Raw genomic sequence first — 22,888 nt, 5'->3', positions numbered from 1 at the left:
TTCAAATACCATTTTATTTTAGAATTGTTTGTGAATATTATTGTATTTTAGGGATTTTGTGTTTATATGTGTACTTGTATATGCATGTTTGTGGGGAGATATGTACATACATGTGGAGGCCAGATGCCAACCTTAGGAGCCATCTCCTTTGCCTTTGGAGACAGAGTTTCTCACTGGAACCTGGAACTTGCTGTTTTATAGGATAGCGTGGGTAGTGAGTGAGCCCCAAGGAGCTGCCTGTCTCTGCCACTACACCTAGCTTTTTTATGTGGGTACTGGGGACTTGAATTGAGATCCTTGTGCCCAAGCCACTGACTGAGCTATTTCCCCAGCCCCATTTTAGTGTTTATTTTAATTAAAATATGTTTTAGTTTTCCAGTTTAATTTTTGTTCCTCCTTTTTATTGGTCTTCCTAATTTTTCCTGTCAGTTTTGTGGGCTCCCCAGTGCCACCTGCTTACTGATCCATCTTATTTAACATTGAAGAGTCTCTTGGAGCTTGTCTGTTTGTCTCATCAATTCATCAGTTCTATGGAAAGCAGTCACCATGTGGCATGGTGCTGCCATAGTCAAATCCACTAATTCTATTTTAATTTGTATTGACTTAAAAGTATCTTATAAGCACATTTAAATTTTTCTTTTTACATTTTTTGGAAGGGGCTGGATTGTTCTGTCTTATGGCCTGAGCTGGGTTTGGTCTTAGGTAGAACATTCTGGAAGGCCTTGTGGAAGCTACAGAGGTGTGATCCAGAGGCCACGTCCATGGCTCTCCTTCCCCTAAGCTTTCTCCTCTGATCATCAAGGTGCTGCTGGGTCTCAAGAATGCAGGTGTTCCTGTGTGAGTCCCTCCTCTGCATTTAGAGACTGGTAGACTTGGCTTAAGTGGCAGTCCTCCCCAAGAGGAAGGGTATCCTCAGCTAGCAGCTTGCCTTTGGTTCGGTGGCCCCAATGTGGAGGTGTCTTCTTTTCCTGCTTCCAAAATGAAAATACATTGAGGACATTTATTTGCAAGGTGGACTTTAGGTCTGGAGACTATTGCTAGGTGCTTGTCCTCACATGCAAACAGTTCCAGATCAAAGATACCCAGGAGTTGGTCCCAGAGGCCTCTCCCCACTTCCTGTCTTGGCTTGGCTGCCATAATTCCTGCTTCTTGCACACAGTGTGGGGTCTAGCCTTGGGGACCTTGGGCCCTGTGACAGTCGTTTTTTCAGTAGCAGATCCCAGCTTTTAGAGGGCCACCAGGCAGAAATGGACAGGTAGAGACTGGAGTTCTCACTCCAGTCTGCATCCCATGGCTCTTTGTTGTGTATGCTTGGCCAGCCCCTGGCCACCCAGAGCCTCTCTCATCCATGCAAATAGAGTATGCCTAGCCCTTACCTTGTAGGGTTGTGGCTGGGAGCACAGGGTCTCCCTAGGGCTTGGCTGGCCAGAAGTCACTGCAGTGTACCAACTTTGAAAGTGACTAAGGGAACCACATAGGCAGGGCCTTGGTGTCAGTCCCAGGACTGAGGACAGAGGGTATGTAATCTGCCTCAAAACCATCACTAGTGGAAACACAGAACTAAGACTTGGTCCCAGCAGCACAGTGGTCAGGAGGCAGTAGCGGGCACAAAGGCATGACTCGAATCCATGACTGGAAGGAGTGGACGTGGCTTGGACAAGGGTAAAGGTTTCAAGTGGGACAGCCACGAATGTCCTAGTTAGAGCTTCTATTGCTGCCATGAAACACCATGGCCAAAAATCAAGTTGGAGAGGCAGTGGTTTATTTGGCTTATACTTCCTTATCAGTTAATTGATTATTTAAGGAAGTCAGGACAGGAACTCAAGCAGGGTAGGAACCTGGAGGCAGGAGCTGATGCAGAGACAATGGAGGGGTGCTGCTTACTGGCTTGAGTCCCCTGGCTTGCTCAGCCTGCTTTCTTATAGAACCCAAGACCAGTAGCCCATGGATGGCACCACCTACCATGGACCGGGCCGTCCCCCATCAATCACTAAGAAAATACCCTACAGGCTTGCCTAAAGCCTCTTATTGGGGGCATTTTTTTAAATTGAGGCTCCCTCCTTTCAGATGTGTCAAGTTCATATAAAACTAGTCAGTACAATGAATGTCTATGACAAGGGCCCTTTGAAACCAAGGACAGAAGGTAAAGGACCTGTAATCTGCTTGGTATGACACTGTGAACACAGCCATCTACCTTTTAATTCTTTTGACACACACACACACACACACAAACTTGATGGTTCCTGTTCCCCGAGTCTCCAGTTCCTCCCAGGTACCAGACTTGCCCTGAAGGACCACCATGTCTCCACCAGGGCTCTCAGCCTCCCTCCCTGCACTGTGTCTCCTGTCCCTTCTCCTTAGCTCCTGGGGGTGGAAGATCCACTTGATCATGTCCCTCCAGCAACTTCTCAGCTAGAACCCTGGGAAATTAAAACGATCCTAGCTTATAACCTTGAGGTCCTATACAAGGCCACATACAATTTAACTGTAAATAGTTCTGCTGTGTTGTTTAGAGAATAACAAGAAAAGGTCCCTCAACATGGGGACAGAGTGAGGTACTTGGGATGACAGACCTAACTGAGCATCCCTCTCCAAACCCTCCCAACCCCTCCCAGCCTGAAAACTTAGCACCATCCAAGCTTATGAGCTGGAGATCACATACAAGGCCACATACAATGTAGCTGTCTGTAAATAGTTCTGTTGTGTTGTATAGGGAATAACAAGAAAAATCCCTCGCTTATTCTGTCAACAGGGTTTTTATAAAATATTTTTAATGCAGAACTTAGACAAATCAACGACAGTTAGCCCACCCTAGGGGTCTGGGGCCCACCCTCAACCTCAGTCCCCACTCTTCCTCACTTGGACACTGCCCTCTGATCTCTCCAGCCTGAGGACCTGAGGACCTTTTATTTGCTGGTCCCTCTACCAAGAATGTGTATTCCAGAGAGGCTTTGGAATCCCACTCCCTTCAGGATGGAAACTTCTACTGTTTCCATCTTGTCTAGAGGACTGTCTTGTCCACTGTGCCTTGAACAGTATTTGACACAAAACAAACATCTCTTGATATCCTGCCACCTCAAGACGCCCAATCTGAAGCCATTAAGTCCCTTGTATAACATAACATTTGGGCATGTATGGTGGTTTGAATGAGAATTAAATGCTTGATCCCTAGTTGGTGGAACTATTTGAGAAGGACTAGGAGGTGTGGCCTTGTTGGAGGAAGTGTGTCATGGGGGTTGGAGGTTTGCAGGCTTAGAGATTTCTGAAAGGCCACACCATTCCTGGTTAACTCTCTCCGTCTCATGCTTCTAGATGAAGACGTAAGTAAGCTCTCAACTACTGCTCCTATGCCATGCCTGCCCACCTACTGCCATGTCTTTTGCCATCATGGTCATGGACTTAACCCTCTGGAGCCATGAACCATAAGTTAAATGGTTTTTTTTTTTTTTGAGACAGAGTTTCTCTGTGTAGCAACAGCAGTCCTAGAACTCACCCTGTAGACCAGGATGTCCTCAAACTCACAGAGATCTATCTGCCTTTGCCTCCTGAGTACTGGGATTAAAAACATGCACTATCACCACCCAGCTTTCTCTTTTAATTTGCCTTGGTCATGGTGTTCTGTCACAGCGATTTAAAAGTAATTAAGATACCATGTAACCTTGAGGTCAAAAACAAGGCCACATACAATGTAACCATTTGTAAATAGTTATGTCATATTGTTTATGGAACAAGAAAATGTCCCTGCATGTTCTGTCCACAGGTATTTTCTTCTTAACATTTTCAGTACAGAACCTGAACAAGTCAACTCCAGTAAGTCCTCTGTAGACATTGTGTGTGTCTGGCCTGTTCTTCATATGCACACACTGAGGATGGTAGTATAGTGTCGATCTGAGCTCTGAGAACAAGTTGATTGAACCTTCAATTCCTACTTCTGTCTTCCGAATCTCACCACTGAGCTAGCCTAAGAGTCTCAGCTCCAGGCCCGGGTGATGGTTAGTTATATGTTATCAGGAGTGGCAGAGCCCCATCTTTTGTCAGCCCCAACAGGCTTGGGTGATGGGTGTAGCAGAGCTGGCCTCTGAGTCAGGGACTGTGCCCATGTCCAGATGGGGAGAAAAAGGTAGCTGGAGAGACGAAGAGTCAGAGGCACATGTTCAGATCCTGTATTCCAAGGATTCATTGTGTGCCTCTAAAGAGATCCCATCCATCACTGGGGACCCTTTACTCAGTAAAATGCTGTTACCTACTGTGCTGGAGACAACAGGGCCTACCTCCTCTCACGGAGTGGCAAATGCTGCTGATCTTTTTCAGTTTGCCTATCCAGTCGGTCATAGTAATATTTTGATGTTTTTATTTTTTACTAGTGTATGGAGGCCCCTGATGGGGTACAGGGCAGTGATGGTGAAGCCCATGGTGGGGAAAACTGTTCACAGTGGAGAGGCTGGAGAGAAGGATGGATTGGCATGTTCCATTATACCCTGCCCCCAAGGTTCACCTGCCTCTCGTTAGGGGACTGAGTCTTTTGTACATATATACCTCCAGTACTCCTCATATGCCTACCCCCCTTGTCACAGCCAGGGCTCCTCTCTGTGAGGTGATAACTGTGTCAGATTTTGCTAAGTTCGAATTTCTGTAGGTTCCAGTCCTAGTTGGGCAGCTCTGTCGCTTTGGGCTCCTGTCAGGGTATGTGGTAGCTATGGTGGAGAGCCCGTTGTGTGGGAAACTGTTCACCTCACAGAGGAGAAGCTGCCCCAATAGCCTGAGGGTCTCATTAGATCCTGTCTCCAAAAGGCTCCCCCACCTCTCCTTAGGGGACCAAGTCTTTCACATATGGATCTTTGGGGATGGTGTCCCAACTTCAGCATCGCCTGTATGTTGTGTGCACAAAGTAGGGACAGAATTGCCTGCTGCTGTCACCTCCAGAATTCCTGCAGTTGGAAAACTCAGGGTCTATCCCAGTGAATAGAGAGGAGGGGCTGTGCCAGGTACACCTGTGCTGTGTGGATGGCAGGTGTCCCATTGTGGGACCCTGAATCCTTGCACCCCTCCAGTAGAAATATCCATATAAATCAATCTCAGTCACCGCCGTTGGTGTCCCTACACTGGGATGATAAATTGGCCAAATGGTGACAAAATGGCTGTCCTACCATTCACCTCTTACTATTTGCTCATCCTCAGTGGATCAAGGTAGACAACAAATGTGAGTTTAATTGGGTGTGGCATTCCTGTCTTCCCATCCTTCAGGCCCCTCTAAACCAGAAGCCCACCTTCATGTGGGAGCTGGGGACATGTTTGCTGGCCCACTCTATAGCAAGCTTGTTGAACTATCTTTGGACCACCAGCCCACAAATAATGACCCAGAACCTTATTAATTATTAAAGCTTGGCCTTAGCTTAGACTCTTTCCCACTAACTCTCATATTTTTTAAATCTACATTTTACCATGTGGCTCAGTTATCTTTTCTTAGTATGGCACATCCGACTTACTCTGAGTCTGCTGGTGAAATTAGGTCTAGATTCCTCCTCCTGGTTTCTCTTTCTGCCTGGAAGTCCTGCCTATTCTTGCCTAGCTATTTGCCACTTAGCTCTTTATTAAACCAATCAGAAGGTGCCTTAGGCAGAGACACATCTTTACAGTGTAAACAAATATTCCAAAACACCAGTCTTCACTGGACCATTCTTAGTGCTCTGTGGACAGACACCCACAAGCTGGAGAGGTGCAAGGGAGGGGATGAAAGGTGGCAAAGAGAGCTAGTCCCCTCCCCAAAAGTCCAGGAGTGGGTGGACCCCAATTCTAGACTCCTGGTTCAGGGAAAAGGAAGAGCACAGGGAGTTTGTTTTCACATGTTAGAGGAGCAAGATTATCCAGCAAACACCTACAGAGTACACACATGCAGCAGGCATTGTGCAGGGTGTGAGGGCCATTGGTGGCAAGGCCAAGTCTGGTGGAAGCTTACATTTCTAGTCTAGTACTGTTCCGTGTAACTTTCTCAAAAGCCCCCCCAGATATGGTGTGTCTCTACCTTTATTTAATAAATCCAATAAAAGTGAGGGAGATGCTTTGTTTCTTGTTTTCACCCATGTGTTTCTGTAGACTAGAAAGAGCATGACGTAAAGTAGGTGTTCAGGAAATACAGGATGGACAAATGGGTGGATGGAATGCATGAATGAGTGGATGGGTGAATGGATGGGTAAATGGAATGATGGTAGGATAAATTGAATGGATGGATAGACAGACAGACGGATGGATGGCTGACTGATGGATGGTGAGATGGATGGAGAGATGGATGGATGAATGAATCTCGAGTCCTTAAAAGCACATTTTAACAATCCATCCAACAGATTAAAAAGCTGAGGCCCAAAGACAGTCAGGGACTTGTCAAGGCACACAGCCCTGGAAAAGAGGCTACATCAAGGCTTCTCCTAATTCTAGAATTTGAAAGGAGGGAGCCTATGAGGAGAGCTCAGTAAACATCAGACTCTAAATATGCTTCCTGGAGCCAGGAGATCCAAATTGGATTCCCAACTCTGCCATCCTTTGTAATGTCCAAGTCCTCATGGTGCTGGCTAAGAAGAGTGAGCTGTCTGGACAGGGTCCACCCTTGGATCCGCCTGGACCTGACCCCACCGCTTCCCCTGCCCCTCACTGGAGCCGGGCCAGGTTCTCAGCACTGGAATTTGATGCTCCCTCCAAAGCTGACTTCCTCTTCATGAGGGGAGGGGTGTTCAGGTTGAAGCTATTTTGGGGTCTGCACTCCCAGCACTTAAAATAATAGTAACCTCCACTAAGAAAGACTTTCTGGCTCTACATCCAAGCTCACTATCAGGATCTGTAACCCCAGGCAACTTACTCTTCTATATGTCTTAGCTTCCTCTGAGTTAATAAAAGCTACTTCTGAGTGTTATATGTTCACAGCTGCCAGGCCCCTGCCACCTGCTAGATGTTCTGAGCATATCACACAGGCCATCACACTGGATCTTACATCTAAGGACACTGGTCCCTGTTTTACAGGAAGGGAAACTGAGGCTTAGGGAGGTTCATCTGGGTTAGAACTCAGGCCATCTGCCTCTGCAGCCTGTGCTCCTGGCTACCCTAAGCAATGCCCTCCTCTGCTCCTGAAATCAGCCCATCTGGACTTCAGGAGTGTCCAAGCCTCTGGGATTCTCTAGAGATAGACTAAAAAAACAGAAGGGCTAGGCATGGAGTCCTCCATTACCCATCATGGACTTGTGTTTCACAGCTGTGAAAGGCCAAGGGAATCAAACCCCGGAGTGGGCAATTAGAGGCCTGTGGCCCCCACACTGCTGCACTCCATACACAAGTTGTTGTACTCTGTGATAACCTAGAAAGCTCAAATAGGAACTTAGACTACCCTGTGAGCAGCAGAGCCAGAGCTGCTGAGCCTCAAGGTCATTCAACAGGCACTCATTTAGCACCTACTGTGTAACAGGCACTCACTGAGAGGCTGCTTCTACCAGGCATTGCTATCACAGAAGCAGCCCTCGATGACAGTGACATACACAACAGTCCCCTCCCTACATCATGGAAAGCTTGTCAGTGTTTGCTGAGTGACAGATACAGACTGTGAGTTGATCTCTAGGACAATTACAAGATAATCTCTCTCTCTCTCTTTCCCTCCCCAACCCCGTGTGTGTGTGTGTGTGTGTGTGTGTGTGTGTGTGTGTGTGTGTGTGTGTGTGTGTGTGTGTGTGTGTGTGTGATATAGTTTCCTGAGTGGATGTAAAGATGCCTGTGTATGTGGAGGGCATGTCAACCTCATGTCATTCCTCAAGAGTCATTTGTCTTGGTGTTTTTGAAACGGTGTCTCACAGAACCTGGAGCTCACTAATTAGACTCAGCTGGTTGACTAGCAAGCTCCAGGGATCCTCCTTGACCCACCTGACACCACTGGGATTACAATCTTGCACCGTGTCCCACTTTCTGTCTGGGTTCTAGGATTGACCTGGATCTCCATGCTTGTGCATCAGACATTTTACTAACCAAGCTGTCTCCATGATCCTGTTGTTGTTGTTATTGTTGTTGTTTGAGACTGGGTTTCTCTGTGTAGCTTTGTAGACCAAGCTGGCCTCAAACTCATAGAGATCCACCTGCCTCTGCTTCCTGAGTGCTGGGATTAAAGGTGTGCACCACCACCACCTGGCCCATGATCCATTTTGTTTTTCGATTTATTCTTACACAGTTTTACTTATTTGACACACAGGCCGGATGGACCAAGCCAGTTGATTCTCCAACATTTTCCCCTTGGGGCGGCTCTAGGATGATTCTGCCCTGGCAGCTATTGGAAGGCTGAGCTGTGGGGAGATAACCTGGGAGAAGCCAGCTGGTGGTTCCCAGCTGTTATCAGCATGTTCGCCCTGCAAGTCCCCAGGAAGAGGAGTCCTGTCTCCTCTTCCTGGTTCTGAAGATCACCAAGCCTCCCACCAGGGATGCTGGTCTAATTTCTGTTGAGTAGCTAACAGGGTAGATGCACCTGGTGGTCCACGTTGGTCCTGCGGAGATGAGAGAAGAGGTTGGAATTGTTCTGGCCTGTGCCCTGCACCCCACCAGAAGGCCAGACAGGGGCACTGTTGAGCAAAGGTCAAAACCTTCTCCAGGGGCATCTCAGTCTGTTAGAGATGATGGTCACAGATGTCATTGTACACTAACCACGTCCCAGGGGCACACAGGGACCCAAACTATCCTTTTCTTTCTTGTCATATGAGGCACAGGAGGGACGGTCCACAGCCAATGCCCCTCTTGTAGATAGAGTAATCTGAAGCCACTGTCCCCGGATTTCAAAAGCCCTTACTGACCTGCTCCATGGCAGCTGGGAGGGGTGGAGAGTAGAAAAGCAGAGGTTGGGTTAGGCCCAAGGCAGCCAGCTCTGCCCCTGCCCTCATTTGGCAAGTTTTCTACCTCTGTTAAAGTCAGGTGGACAGTGGCCTTAGCACGGAACTAGAAAGGCTTCTCAAGATCTTGGTGAGGGGTTTTGTGGCCCTCACTATGTGGAGGCTTGAAGAGGCAGGTAATGGCACGACACCAAGGTTAAGCCTTTGGATCTGTTGGATGTAAAACATCTAGTTGTCCCATTGATGCTCAGAAGGAACTAGTGGCCTAAAAGCCGCTGGGCCTGCTCTCTCTGGGAGCCTCCAAGCCGGGAGCTATCACCAGTGTCTGGATGGTGCAATCTGCCCCCCAGGCAGGAATGTGCTGGCCCTCAGAGCCAGCCTCCAGCAATGGCAACTGCCTCCCATATGTGGCAGTCAAAGGGGGCAAGCGAGCGCCCAGATGTTGCTAATTTCCCCTTGGTCATCAGTGACATGCATCCCTTATTGCCAGGAAGATATCCGAGATGTGCTGACTGGCCTTCTCTCTGCAGCTCCTCTTTGGAGTTCTGGATCCTTCCCGAGGGCAGAGCAGGAACCAGGACCTGCCCTGGTCCTCCTAGACTTATTTATCTTGAAGCAGGGACCATGATCTTTCTCTGCCTGCACCGCCCCCCACCTTCTCACCCTGGGAGTCCTGAGGACGGCTGTATTAAATCTGTAGTCCACCATGACAAACCATGTTCTCATGCAAGGCAATACTTCACTGGGCACACCCCTATGATGAAGAAACTCTGCCCCAAAAAAATGTTGGCATTGAAATAAACAGTTCTGCGCTGATTGTCAGGAGAATTGCAGCCACAGATTGGCAGAGTCAGGGTAGGTAGGTGGTAAAGGTCTCAGCTACACAGCAATGTCACCAAGACCCTCTTACCTGTCAACACTGCCCAGCAATTCCATGAATATCTGAGCCGAACTCACAGAACTCCTGCTTTACAGATGGAAGCTGGGCCCAGAAAGGTTAGAACACTAGTTTATGGTAACACAGGTAAGAGGGGAGGGTCAGAGCCAGGATTTGAACCTGCATAGTCAGCCTTCAACCTGCTCTCCACTAATGGATTTTAAAGTGTGACTTCAAGACTACAAGCGAGGACCCGTTAACTGTGTGTGTTCCAGGTCCTGCCAGCTCTCCCAAAATATAATGCTGATGGGAGGCCCAATTGGGGGTGTTCCATCAACCTTCAGAGCAATCTGTGTACACCCAAAGGGGATGGATCCTGCTTGGCCTAGTGTGGTGGCCCACACCTATTGTTCCATATATGTGGAAGACTGAGGGAGGTTCCCCAAGAATTCAAAGCCAGCCTGAGCAACATGGCAAAACCCTCTAGCTTAAAATCAAAATTGACAAGAGATCCTCGTCTTCTCACTGTGACTGGGGAGGGAAGTGGTTGAGACTGTCACCCAAGCACAGTGAGACCTGGAACTTCCCATCATCCTTGGTGCCAAGATGGGCATAGAAGCTTGAGGGTCTACATTTGGCACCCAACAGTATCATTTCAGGCAACCTTATCCACTGTCACTGTGAGAATGTAAGCCGCTGCCACTGGCAGATGCACTGGATTTTTCCAGAAGTCCAAATTCTAGCTTTTTATGTGGAATCCCTTGAATTTATAAATCCTGGCCATCTGTCCAAATTGCTCCTTAAAAAAGTGTGGGGCCATAATTTGGCCTGGGTACCAAGGGCATTTTAATGTCAGGCACACTGTGTCTGCTGAAAGGAACCTATCTGGGACAGCATGCTGTTGTCAGGGTCCCAGGTGTTCACGCGAACCCCTGGGGCAAAGGTGGCTGTGATGTATGCAATGTGGAAGTGACCTTAAATCCACTCAGAGTTTCCAAATAGAAAAAATAATGGTCCCCTATTTGGGGGGCATCATTGACTCCTGTTAGATGAAGTGTTAGAGCCCAGTCTCAGGACACAGATGACTCTGACCCTGGGATCTTTGTCATTCCTTGTCTCTGGAGGGAAGAACAAACCTGCCATTCACCCAAGACCAAAGCTGCCTGATGAGCTCTTTACTCGGTGGTGGCAGGAAGCCAAGGCCCCATTACTTGCTATCTACCTTCTAGTCTTTCCCATGTCCCTGCCCTGCATGAGACAAGGACCTACGTGGTGGTTCACAGTTCCACTGTGGGCCATGACTGTGAAGGGACAGGATGAGCTATGCGTGGGGCAGTCTGCTGATTTGCTGTTAGGCCCCCCTAAGGTTTGGGGGCTGGGAGTTGTTACCTCAAGTCTTGAAGTGTGGAAACCAAGGCATCAGTGACGAAGAGACTTGTCTAAAGTCAGTCATCAAGCAGAGGAGCCAGGATTTCCACCTGCTCACCTGCACACATCTTTAGAGACTTTAGATTTTTGAAGACAAAAATCACACCATCCTCTTCAACCTAGTAATGTCTGCAGTTCCTCAGATGCTGGCTGTATGCTGGCCTCTGAGCTCCCTGTAGGCTCTGTTGCCCTCCACCATGGCAGCCCTACAAGATAAGCATCATCAGCCATTTTATACCTAGAAAAGCTGGGGCTCAGGGTGGTAAAGGATCTTGCCCAGGTTCACACAGTGCTTCTTCCCAAGCATGTAACTATTGAATCTCTAGCATCCCCCAACAAAAGAAAAAAAATATCAAAGGTTCGGCAACTGTGGTGGCTTGAATGAAAACAGCCCCCAAAGGGAGTAGCACTATTAAGAGGTGTGGCCTTTTTGGAAGAAGTGTGTCACTGTGGAGGCAGGCTTTGAGGTCTCATATATGCTCAAGCTACCCCCAGTAAGACAGACCACTTCCTGTTGCCCCTGAGTCAAGATATAAGAACTCTCAGCTATTTCTGTATTGTCTACCTGCGTGCTGCCTTGCTTCCTGCCATGATGACAATGGACTAAACCCCTGAACTGTAAGAGAGCCACCTCAATTAAATGTTTTCCTTATAAGTGTTGCCATGGACATGATGTCTCTTCACAGCAATAAAAACCCTAACTAAGACAGCAGGTATGTATTGAATGAGTGGTTGGATTGCTCAGCACGGGGGCAGGGGGCGGGGCTACATTCAGGGTTATAATAAACTAGAGTCACTGTCAAGCTGAAAGTGGTCGCCATGCTCTGTAGAGTGGATTTCAAAGGCCTAACTCATTCCCCAGATACTCAGAGAAAGACAAGTGATTCAGATGTCATTCAGATCTCTCCAGCTGCTGGCACAAGGCAGAGCTATACCTGTGGGGCCAACTGGCGGTTCCACTGAGGGAAGCTGGTCTCAATTGGAGACAGTTCCTCAGGGGAATCACATGGGTGTCGATTCTGATGCTCCAAGTAAGCTCACGAGGTTGCAATTAGAGCTCAATTGTGCTCATTTATATAAACATGTAGACCATCTGGGATAGAGTAGGATCCACCTGACATGGGGAAGAACCTGGGGTTCCTCAAAGTGCCATGGAGGGCAACAGAGTGCGTGGTGCTGCAGCCCCCTGACCTGCAGGAGCATAGCTGCCCACCAGAGTCTGTTTCCTATCCAGATAGCTGGGTCTTTGCTGATTGCAAGCTGACAGGAAAGCATTAGCTGGAGTGGAAAAGCTCCTTTCTTGGAGTCATGAGGGAGCCAAGCCCTGGGAGGGCCTGGAAGGCCCTCAGAAGCTTTGCTGCCTTTTGGAGCTAGTGAGGTTCCTGGCTGCCGCTTCCCTTTCTGCATCTTATTGTTTATTTCTTTTTCTCCCTCTGCTTCTGTATTAGTCAGAAATCATTCAGTTGCAAGTGACAGAAAAGCTAACTCAAAGTGGCTTGAGAAATAGGGAGGCTGCACAGGCCTCTGGAGCAGACCAGGTGGGATGGAGGCTCCTTTGAAACTCAGATATAGCTCCTGGCTCTGCTCTGTGTGTTCTTCACTCTTGGAAGGTTCTTGGTTTATGCGGCATTCCCCAGCCTCCACCATCAACAGATTCTCAGAGAGCAGAAAGGAAAACATACACAAAATAGCACACACTACATCACACAAACTCACACACACCACAGTCACACACATACACACACACACACACACACACAACACACACATATACCACACACACTACATCACACAAATTCACACATACACACACACATATACCACACACACCATACCACACAAACTCACACACACCACATATCACACACACACAACATATACCACACACACTACATCACACAAACTCACACACACCACAGTCACACACACACACAACACATATACCACACAAACTCACACACACCACAGTCACACACATACACACACACACACACACACACACATACCACACACACTACATCACACAAAGTCACACACACCACAGTCACACACACACACAACACATATACCACACAAACTCACACACACCACAGTCACACACACACAACACATATACCACACATACTACATCACACAAACTCACACACACCACATATCACACACACAACGCATACACAATACACATACTACACCACACAAACTCACACATACCACATATTACACACACAACATGTACACAACACACACACTACATCACACATTACACACACACAACAAACACATACACCCACACACACTACACCACACAAACTCACACACACACACCACATATCACATACACAAACAACACATATACCACATACACACTACACCATATGAACTCACACACAACACCTACCACACCACACACACACACACATACACACCACATACCACACCATACAACACTTGCACCACACACAAAACAGCACATACCCCTATTGACTTAAGAAGAAAAAAAAAACAACTCAAGACTAGTTTCTATAGGGACATATTCCTGTATCTGGTCCAGCGGTGACTAAAGTCAAGGGCACATGGCAATCTATCTGCTCAAGCCATGATGGGTATCAAAGTGTAAATGGCTCCACATGGGCCTCAAAATCAGGCTGAGTTGAGGCCTAGCCTTTGCCAGAAAGTATGCCAGCGCCCGCTGGTGGCCGCTTTACCTTGGGGAAGACCTGTGTAGCACCCTGCCTGCCATTGTGTTTAGCTACAGAGCACGATCCCTACGGCCATCTCTCATCCAAAGTCACTTTCCAAAGCTATGTCTAACTAGCCCACGTGAGCCCGACCAGAGCCAGGCCCAGACAGCATGTGCCTGGTGGCCAGCTCCTTTGCTCTGGGACAGGAGACTGTAGCAAGGAAGACACCATGAAATGCCCAGTGTGTTCATCTCAGATTTGGACCAAAATTAACCACGTCACTGGGACTCTGATACAGGCAAATTTAAGAACCAGTATGTTTAGATCTTTCCGGAAAAGCACTGTCCAAACTCAGTAGTCATCACTTTTCATTTATAAAGTGAGCATTTGGGTTCCTACACCCATGACCTTGAGGGGACCCCAGTAAAGAAAGATGTGATGAAGGCCAACTGTGAAAATTCAAGCCATGTCGTTACAACCTTGAAGCACTAGAGGGCACTCTACCAATTGCTGGATCAAGGATGCATCCAGAAACTGGACCACAGCCTTTACCTTTGAAGATGGGAGGCTCAAGGTAGCGAACTCGTGATCACACACACACACACACACACACACACACACACACACACACCAACTGCCTACATTCTGACTCTCAAAGTCAGGTTCCTAAAGGATTCTTTTGCCTTCAGTGTGTTCAGACATTATCCTCCAAAGGGTGTTGTGGCTCTAGTAAGGGGTTTCTATAGGGTTTTTCCCCCCCTTGAGGAAGGCCTTCTAGTTTCGGGGTCACCAGTGAAACTACAAGGGTCATTCTGAATGATCTGTAAGATCTTTTGGCATTGGGGACAATTTTGCTCTGCCCAGGTCTCAGGTACATTTGTCTTCTGCTTCAGCATTATTTTTGTGGTGTCTGCCACTCCTTCTGTGTTGAGTCCTATGGAAGCCAAGCCAAGTGGCTCAGTCTGTGCTTGTCACAGACAAGCCCTACAGCTTGTAGGAGCTACGAGAAAGAGAAGGGAAGAAAAGGAAGGATGCAGCACTCTGGGAGAACAGCAGGAGGTCTCTACTTCCTGATTCTGTATTGCCTTGGGTATGCCATTTTCCCTCCCAAGCATGGATTTCCTTGGCTTTCCCTCCCAAGCCTGGATTTCCTTGGCTGCCACATGGGGGCATCTTAGTCCACAAATTCAATTTGCAGGGGAAACCCTACCTTGCATTCTGATAACAGAATGTAACTTGCAGTTTGTCCAAGTTTCCTTGGGATCACCGAGTCAGTTGAGTCGCCCTTCATCACTGGGTGGCCGCTCGGCTCTGAAGGTCTCTCTAGTGTATAGCATGGGAGAGCACCCTCATCTCCACCAACACCACTATGCCAGCCTTTCCAGCATCACAAGCCTTGTTGCTTGGGCAAGGCCAATGCCCTAATCAGATGTGTGAGGGTTTCTCCTCCCATTAAAGCCCTGGGTTTATGAGGTGGCTGTACCGGAGCCATTCTCAAAATTCCTCTGCCACAGGGAGCAGCCAAGGTTCCTGCCATCAGCACTGAAACCCTAACAGAGGGAAGACAGAGGAAAGAAAAGTAGTGTGGGCCCTTCCTTGGCATGGCCCATGGCATACCCACTCCCATCTCACTGACCAGGGTTAGACACATGACTTTTAATAGTGCAAGAGGGCCTGGGCAATGTACTTTCTTAGATAAATCCTGCTCAGAATCAGGGGTCCCTTCCTGAAGGCAAGGAGAGTGAATGTGGGCGGTGTCTAGCAGAGAGCCTGAGGCAGGGTCTCCAGTACTCACAAACCCTCCTCCAAAATTTGTTTCCTTCCCTATCCATGACCTAAACCTGAGGCGGAATGGGACTTAGGGAGGTGATCTGGAAGGAAGGGGGAATAAGGAGTAAAGAATGTATATTTGTGGGGCTAGAGAGATGGCTCGGTGATTAAGATCAGTGGCTACTCTTTGAGGGTTCAGTTGCCAGGACCCATGTGGCAGGCTCACAACCATCTGCTAATTCCAGTCCCAGGGAACCTGATGTCTTCCTCTTCTGACTTCAGTGGGCACAAGGTATACACGTGGTGCACAAATATACCTACAGGCAAAATGCTGAGATACACAAAATAACCTTTAAGAAAAAAATGTATACAACAAAGACATCTGTTCAATGATGTTCATAGCAGCACTATTTGTAATAACCAGAAACTGGAAGCAGCCTAGATGCCCCTCAGCTGAAGAATGGATGGAGAAAATGTGGTACATTTACACAATGGAGTACTACTCAGCAGAAAAAAACAATGGAATCTTGAAATTTGCAGGAAAATGGATGAAACTCGAAGAAACCATTCTGAGCGAGGTAACCCTATCACAAAAAGACAAACATGATATGTACTCACTCATATGTGGATTTTAGACATAGAGTAAGGGATTACCAGTCTACAATCCACATTGCCAGAGAAACTAGTAAACAAGGAGGACCCTAAAAGAGACAAACATTGTCCCCTGGAGAAGGGGAAAGGGTCACCACCCCCTGAGCAAATTGAGAGCATGGGAAGAGGGGGGAGGGAGCTACGAGAAAGAGAAGGGAAGAAAAGGAAGGATGCAGAGGTCATGAGGGAGCAGAAAGGTTGAGTCAGGTGTAGATTAGAAGAAAGGATATGTGATAGGTAGGGTTTTAGTTGGGGGGGGAGGGGAGGAGAAGGGAACTGGGATTGTCATGTAATTCAATCTTGTTTGTAATTCAAAAAAAGTTAAATAAAAAAATGAAGAAAAAAAAAAGAAAAGAAAAAATGTAGTCCTCTCTTTCTCTGGTACACCAGAGAGGCTAAATTTATTTTTCTTTAAATGGATTTTTGTGGCAAACTGTTTCAAGTCTATACTAAAAATAAAAACTAATGTAATAAATATTCCAGTGTGTATATGTATGTTTGTGTTATAGGCATGTGTGTGCTTGAACGTGTGATGGCCAGAGGTCAACACTGGATGTCTACCTCAATCAGTCTCTACCTTGTTTGTGTGTGTGTTTTGATCAGGGTCTCTTGCTGAACCTGGAGATCTCTAATTTGGATAGACAGGCTGGCTGGCTAGCCAGCTCCAGGGAATCCCCCTTCCTCTGCATCCCTGGGATTACAGTCACACTCTCCACTAACAGGCTGTGGTTTGTGTGGGTGCTGGAGGTCAGAACTCTGGTCCTTGTACTTTCTTGGCAAGCGCTTTGCTGGCAGAGCCATCTTCCTACCCACCCACTCTCATGAGACATTTTGACCGAATCTTTCCATGTCCACGTTTGCATCAAATTTTAGGAAGTTAGGGATGGTAAATATGAATGAGGTCTCAAGTCTTCTGTCCCAACCCCTCTCCCACCCCTGCCCCTGAAGTGCCCCCATACTGAATTAAGTGTCCACACATCCTTATATGTCTCTCGTTCTTCAGCTGCCTCATGCATAGGCAATGCCACATGTAAGTGTGAATGCATCCTTATATGTCCATCGTTCTTCAGATACCTCACACATAAGCAATGCTACAAATCATGGTTCTGCTGTTGAACTTGATACAGATGGTGACTTCTACATGACTCATCACACAGCTTGCTGTTTCTTCTCAGCATTGGCTTTGAGCTGCATCCACAATGATAACCGACTCTGCCTCAGCCGTTTATCATGGCCGTGCTGTGTGTGTTGTGTACGACTATGGCATATGACTACACCACCACGTATTTATCTCTTCTTTCCAAAGTGGGTTTGCTTTTGTGACTGTGTGCTATTCAGCTGGGCCGCAGTAAGCCTCTCTGTCAGGGTCTCCTGGCACAGATATGCAAGAGTTTCTTAGTTTTGTGGTTTCCCAAGTGAGTCTGTGACCTGCAGTGGCAGGATACCTGGTAGATTCTCAAGCCTTACCCTAGACCTCCTGTAATGATTTGGATCTGTAATGGCTCTCCCAGCTTGGGGTTTTGAATGCTGCTCCATAGCCCTAGAAACTATTTTGAGAGAGACTGGAACTGTTAGGAGGTGGGGGCTGCCTGGTAGAAGTCTGTCACTAAAGGAAGCCTTTAGAAATTTTCCCCAGTCCAACCTCCTCTCTCACAGCCATGAACTGCTCTGCTCCATGGTGATTTCTCTGCCATCAGGGATGGAACTGCTTTAAAACTCTGGGCTCAGATAAACCTCTCCTCCATTACAGTTGTCCCTGTAGCTTTGTGGGATGGAGGAACAGCTCCCTAAACCATCCTTGGGGCCTGAGAAGTCCTCTTAATCTCTACTCTGATGAAACCAGACCCTTGGCTTCAACACAGAAAAGCATTTCAGGACAATCTAGCATGAAGTAGAGGTGGCGTTTATTAAAAATAGAAAAGTGCTTAGGGAAAGATATGACACACCCAAGCGCACTGTGAGGTGGGGTGCTTCTAAAGAAGAGTCACACTGAGGTGTCCTAGTGGTGACAATGTAAAGGACTTTGGGAGCTTTTGAAAATTCATATTACTCTCTCTCTCTCTCTCTCTCTCTCTCTCTCTCTCTCTCTCTCTCTCTCTCTCTCACTCTCGTGTGTGTGCGCGCTCGTGTGCATTCGTGCATACGCACATGTGTGTGTGTGTGTGTGTGTGTGTGTGTGTGTGTGTTTGTGTGTGTGTGTGTGATACACATCCATTCAGAGGGCAGAAGAGGGCATCGAGTATCTTCCCCTATTACCTTCCATTTTGTCTTCTTGAGACAGGGCCTCTCACTGAACCTGGAGCCCACCACTGGCTAGGCTGACTGCCCATCAGGCTCCTGGGATCCGCCTGTCTCCACCCCTCAATGCTGGAGTTACTTGGCTGGTCCTGGCTTTTATGTGGGTGATGAGGATTTGAATTCAGGCCCTCTTGCTTTGATACTGTCATCAAGCACTTATTAGCCCCTTAAGCCATCTCCTAGTCCCTGCTTAATGGGTTCATAAGGTACCTGGCCCTCCCCTATATCTAGTCCCTTTTTTGATCATTGAGATTCTGGGGTGTCTCTGGGGTGTCTTAGATGGAATTACAGTCTGATAAAGTAAAACCACAAGCCACTGGAGCTGCTCAGGGAGGCCCTAGAAAATCTCAGGTTTCCAGCTGGAAGGAGAAAAGGCCTGGAGTAGATGCTGGTGATTATATTGAGACTAGTGCTCCTCGTCCGGTGAGTCTGCAGCCAGACTGAAGAGTGAGAGGTTCTCTTCCCTTCTCAGGTCCCCATATTTTCTCTCTCCTGCCTCAACATCAACACGGAAGTAGCCAGTCACACAGCCGTTCTGTAGGGTGAGGTCAGATGACAAACTACTGGGTGTGAGCAGGCATGTCTTCAGACTTACTGTATCCTGTTAGATTTTTCTCCAGGACCTACACTAGCAGAAGAAGTCTCCTTTCATTCCTGTCTGTCTTTGGTGTCATCCAACTTGAGCAGGTGTTGCTGAGAGATTTGGGGGAACCCAGCTCCATCTGGGTCTGGTGGTGTGGCTCTCTCCAGTTCGGGGGCCCTCTCGTGGCTTCACATTTTTTCTTGGCTGTCCGCTGCCTGCAACTTTGGAAACCCCACATCTTTACTCTTCTGCCTCACTTCTGCGTATTCTTTTCCTGGAGTACCGGCACCGAGGGCTCTATCACTCTTACCCAGGGTGTGTCACAGGGTACACATCTGCTACAGTGGGATCCTGTGAGGGCCACCCACATCAGTCAGCTCCTCGGGTATAAGCAACAGAAATAGGGTGATGAAGTGGTAGGCTCTCAGGTTTCTGGGTTGAGTATTATGAGAGTGACAGGAACCCAGCAAGTCTAAGCAGAGACCACGATGTCCCCACATGTTCCTCACTGTGTACTGAGATATCTTCCAGGCTTTGCAAGGACTGCCCTCTGCTGACAGGAGGCGGGGTGGCCCCTGGTTTCCACTCTAGGGAGGTCCTGGCACCTCACACACAAGACGTGCCTCAGCGGGGAAGATACATACTGGTGGGAACGGAAGGGCTGGGAGCTGGAGAGCCAAGAATGTCCTCTTCTGAGGCCCCATGGTCTCAGGTCAGTCAGGGTGGGTAACCAGCTTATTCAATGTCCCAGCTTAATGATGTGTAAAAAACAGAGCAGTTTAATGCTCGCTGGGCAGCTTCTGTGTCCTTTCTTAGTGACTCTTGCTCAAATTCCAACTCTTCCCACCACCTGTCCCCTGTAGTCTCCACTGTTCCCTCTCTTCTGGGCACCTGCCTCTGAGAGATATAACCAGGCCCTATGGCCTTGCTTCTCCGTGGGTTCCCTCACTGAAAGCTCCTCATACTTGCAATGAAATCGAGTGAGCTTCCTGCTGCCACTCTCTGGCCCACTTTTCCAAGCTCCTCTACTCAGAAAGGTACAAGAAAGGACGGTTGTAGGGCCGGGGCATGAAGACTAACACCTCACCTGCTTTGGCAAAGATCTCCTTGAGAACCTTGGCATGGAGCATCTGACTCCGCTCCAGAGTACTGCTCACCTTCTCCCCAGCCTTGCAGCCATGTTCCTCCTTCCTCCCCTTGACCACCTGAACCTAGGGGTGACAGGAGCTTTTGTGGTGATGACAGTGGGAACTGGAGTATTGCTCAGAATCTGAGAAGTAAGGTGGTGTCTCACCTATCCCATTGTGCAGTGTACACACACCAGTACTGCTATTTAGTAAAGAGTAAATGTGCTATAATAGAGAAGTCCAAGTAACTGAATCTGAGCAAAGTAGGCATTGATTTCTGTTATATCAGCAGTCTATAAATGCCTACTTCTATGTCCCATTGGCCAGATTTTGATCACATGATCACCAGTAGTCAGGTAGTCAGGGATGCTTAGAAATGTAGTCTTCTATTATATCCAGCTAATAGCCCAATGAGTCCATCTAAATAGCTCACATGTATGATTTCACTGTCTTTCTCCCACCTGGTCTGGCTACAGCAGGCACTGGTCTGGGGGGAAACTGCACGGGCTGTGTCATATGCTCAGAGGAGAACGGCTGTTCTACCTGCCAGCAGAGGCTCTTCCTGTTCATCCACCGGGAAGGTATCCGCCAGTATGGCAAGTGTGTGCACGACTGTCCCCTCGGCTTCTTTGGAATCCGTGGCCAGGAGGCCAACAGGTGCAAGAGTACGTGTCTCCTCCCATGTTGTAGGCAAGCTACCCTGTATCCTACCCTCTCCCCAAACATACCCTGGGAGGAAGCAGAAGCACACCCAAGCCCAAGCTTGCTGGTTTTAGCCAGTCCTGCAGCTCTGGGCCAGGTAGTCTCCTCCCTGAGTCCATCAGCTCAAAGAGGACACCAGCAGGTCTGGGCACAAACATGGCAGGGAACCTGAACTTCTCCCTATGGCCTCCAGCAGACTGCTCACCCCCTCTGAGTCTAGCTCCTGTAGGAAAAGTAGTCCTGACCTTTCCTCCATTTTCACTGTGACCTGGGACAAATCATCACTGATCTCGAGCCCTGTGGGTAAAGGGTGGGGGAACTTCACTCCTGGCCCAGATTGGCTGTGTGACATCTAACGTTATCACTTCCCATGCTTAACCTCAGCTTAGATGAGAAAGGAAGGCCTCCTCATATGTAGCCCAGCTCAACAATTTCCAAGTCTGCGCTGCTGACAAGATAATATATCCAGATCCCAGTGACCTAAACAGAGGACCCACCCCCCTCAGGCAGACCCATGACTTGTGGTGTCCCTGACTCTGTTGCAGAATGTGGGGCCACATGCGAGAGCTGTTTCAGCCAAGACTTCTGTATCCGGTGCAAAAGGCGGTTTCATCTATACAAAGGGAAGTGCCTGCCCACCTGTCCTCCAGGCACCTTGACCCACCAGAGTACCCGGGAATGCCAGGGTGAGTGAGACCCTGGCCACTTGCCCTGGCCTTGAGGAGAGGTCAGAAGGCCTGGAAAAAGTCAACAAAATGTTATGGGGTGGTGGGCAGCCCAGCCCCATGTTGGTATACAGAAAATCTTCTGAGCTCTAGTGCCACTGTAACCATCAAGATCATGGATACTGTACTACTAAGTCTGGCATTACTATTGTCACCAAGGGTGTTCTCACCAGCAGGGCAACAAGGAACAGTGTTAACCGTAGCTCCTCAGAAAGCCACTTCGTCTGTGTCCCAGGGTGTCTCCGAAGAAGTAACTACATGAGGAAAGGGCAGATCCCTGCACCTTGTGCAAAAGCCAGGCACTGTCAGGCACAGCAGGTGCTCTCTGTAACCCCACCCCTGTGAGAAACGGGTGGGCCCCTGGGGGTGGCTGAGATCTCCATCTTTACACTCCAGTGGGAGACAGAAGGGACATGCAGTTGGTATATAGCATTCTAGGTTCAGAATCTTTGAGAGGAATTCTGAAGTGGCATGAAGTTCCTGGGCCCTCCCCATCCATCACTCCCCACATCTTTCTTCTTTGGTGTGGCCTCCTGGGAATGCCTTTGAGCCTGCACTCCCATCCATGGCCAGAAAACATAAGACAACGATCTGCAAAATGGCTCTGCCTCTTAAGGCCTTTCTGTGGCTCCTCTTAGCCTCCGGCAGAGCCTGGGGCAATCAGGTTCCCATCTGGGACCTCCTCATGCATCTTCCTCCTCTTCCAGGCTGGCCTGCCTATCAATCAGGTCAGCATCTTGGGGACCTTGTGAGGTTTCCATTCACTGGAAGCACCTCCTACCTCTCCTTCCCAACCCACTGGACACTCGGTAGAAGAAGGCTTCCCGGCCTGACCCTCGACCTTCTGTGCCCTCCGGAACTACACAAAGCACCCCTGCCTTCCTGGCACAGTATCTCAGCATAGTGCATTCTGGGAGGCAGGCAGCTGCACTCTGGAGGGCAGGCAGGTGCATGTCTCTTATGTGCAGTTACCCTTCTGTACCTGCAGCTCTGGGTCTCACAGTAGGTGCTCAGTTTTGACTTGTCAGGTGGTGGCAGCATAGTTACCTGTTCCCACCTGGCTGTGTACACCTGTTCCTGCTTCAGACCTCAGCACCTGGGTGCTGCCTTCTGCTCAGAAATGAATGGAATGACTCTGCAATTCCCTCTTCTGAGAACTTTCTGTCCATCATCTCATTGTCCCTCACAGCAGCACTG

At 48.4% G+C, this 22,888-nt stretch overlaps 1 protein-coding gene across 1 annotated transcript in view; it reads left to right on the top strand.

Moving 5' to 3' along the window:
* Rspo4 (R-spondin 4) overlaps positions 1-22,888 on the top strand; it is a 37,019-nt gene that overhangs the window by 9,443 nt on the left and 4,688 nt on the right. Inside the window, exons 2-3 of the mRNA XM_027421530.2 lie at positions 20,741-20,929; positions 21,512-21,652. Coding sequence (XP_027277331.2) covers positions 20,741-20,929; positions 21,512-21,652 — 330 coding nt within the window. The remainder of the gene's footprint in view (positions 1-20,740; positions 20,930-21,511; positions 21,653-22,888) is intronic.

The sequence above is a fragment of the Cricetulus griseus genome, chromosome 6, assembly GCF_003668045.3.
Source record: "Cricetulus griseus strain 17A/GY chromosome 6, alternate assembly CriGri-PICRH-1.0, whole genome shotgun sequence".
Taxonomy (NCBI): domain Eukaryota; kingdom Metazoa; phylum Chordata; class Mammalia; order Rodentia; family Cricetidae; genus Cricetulus; species Cricetulus griseus.
The sequence above is the reverse complement of the archived record's forward strand: the minus strand, read 5'-3'. Positions and strand labels throughout refer to the sequence as shown.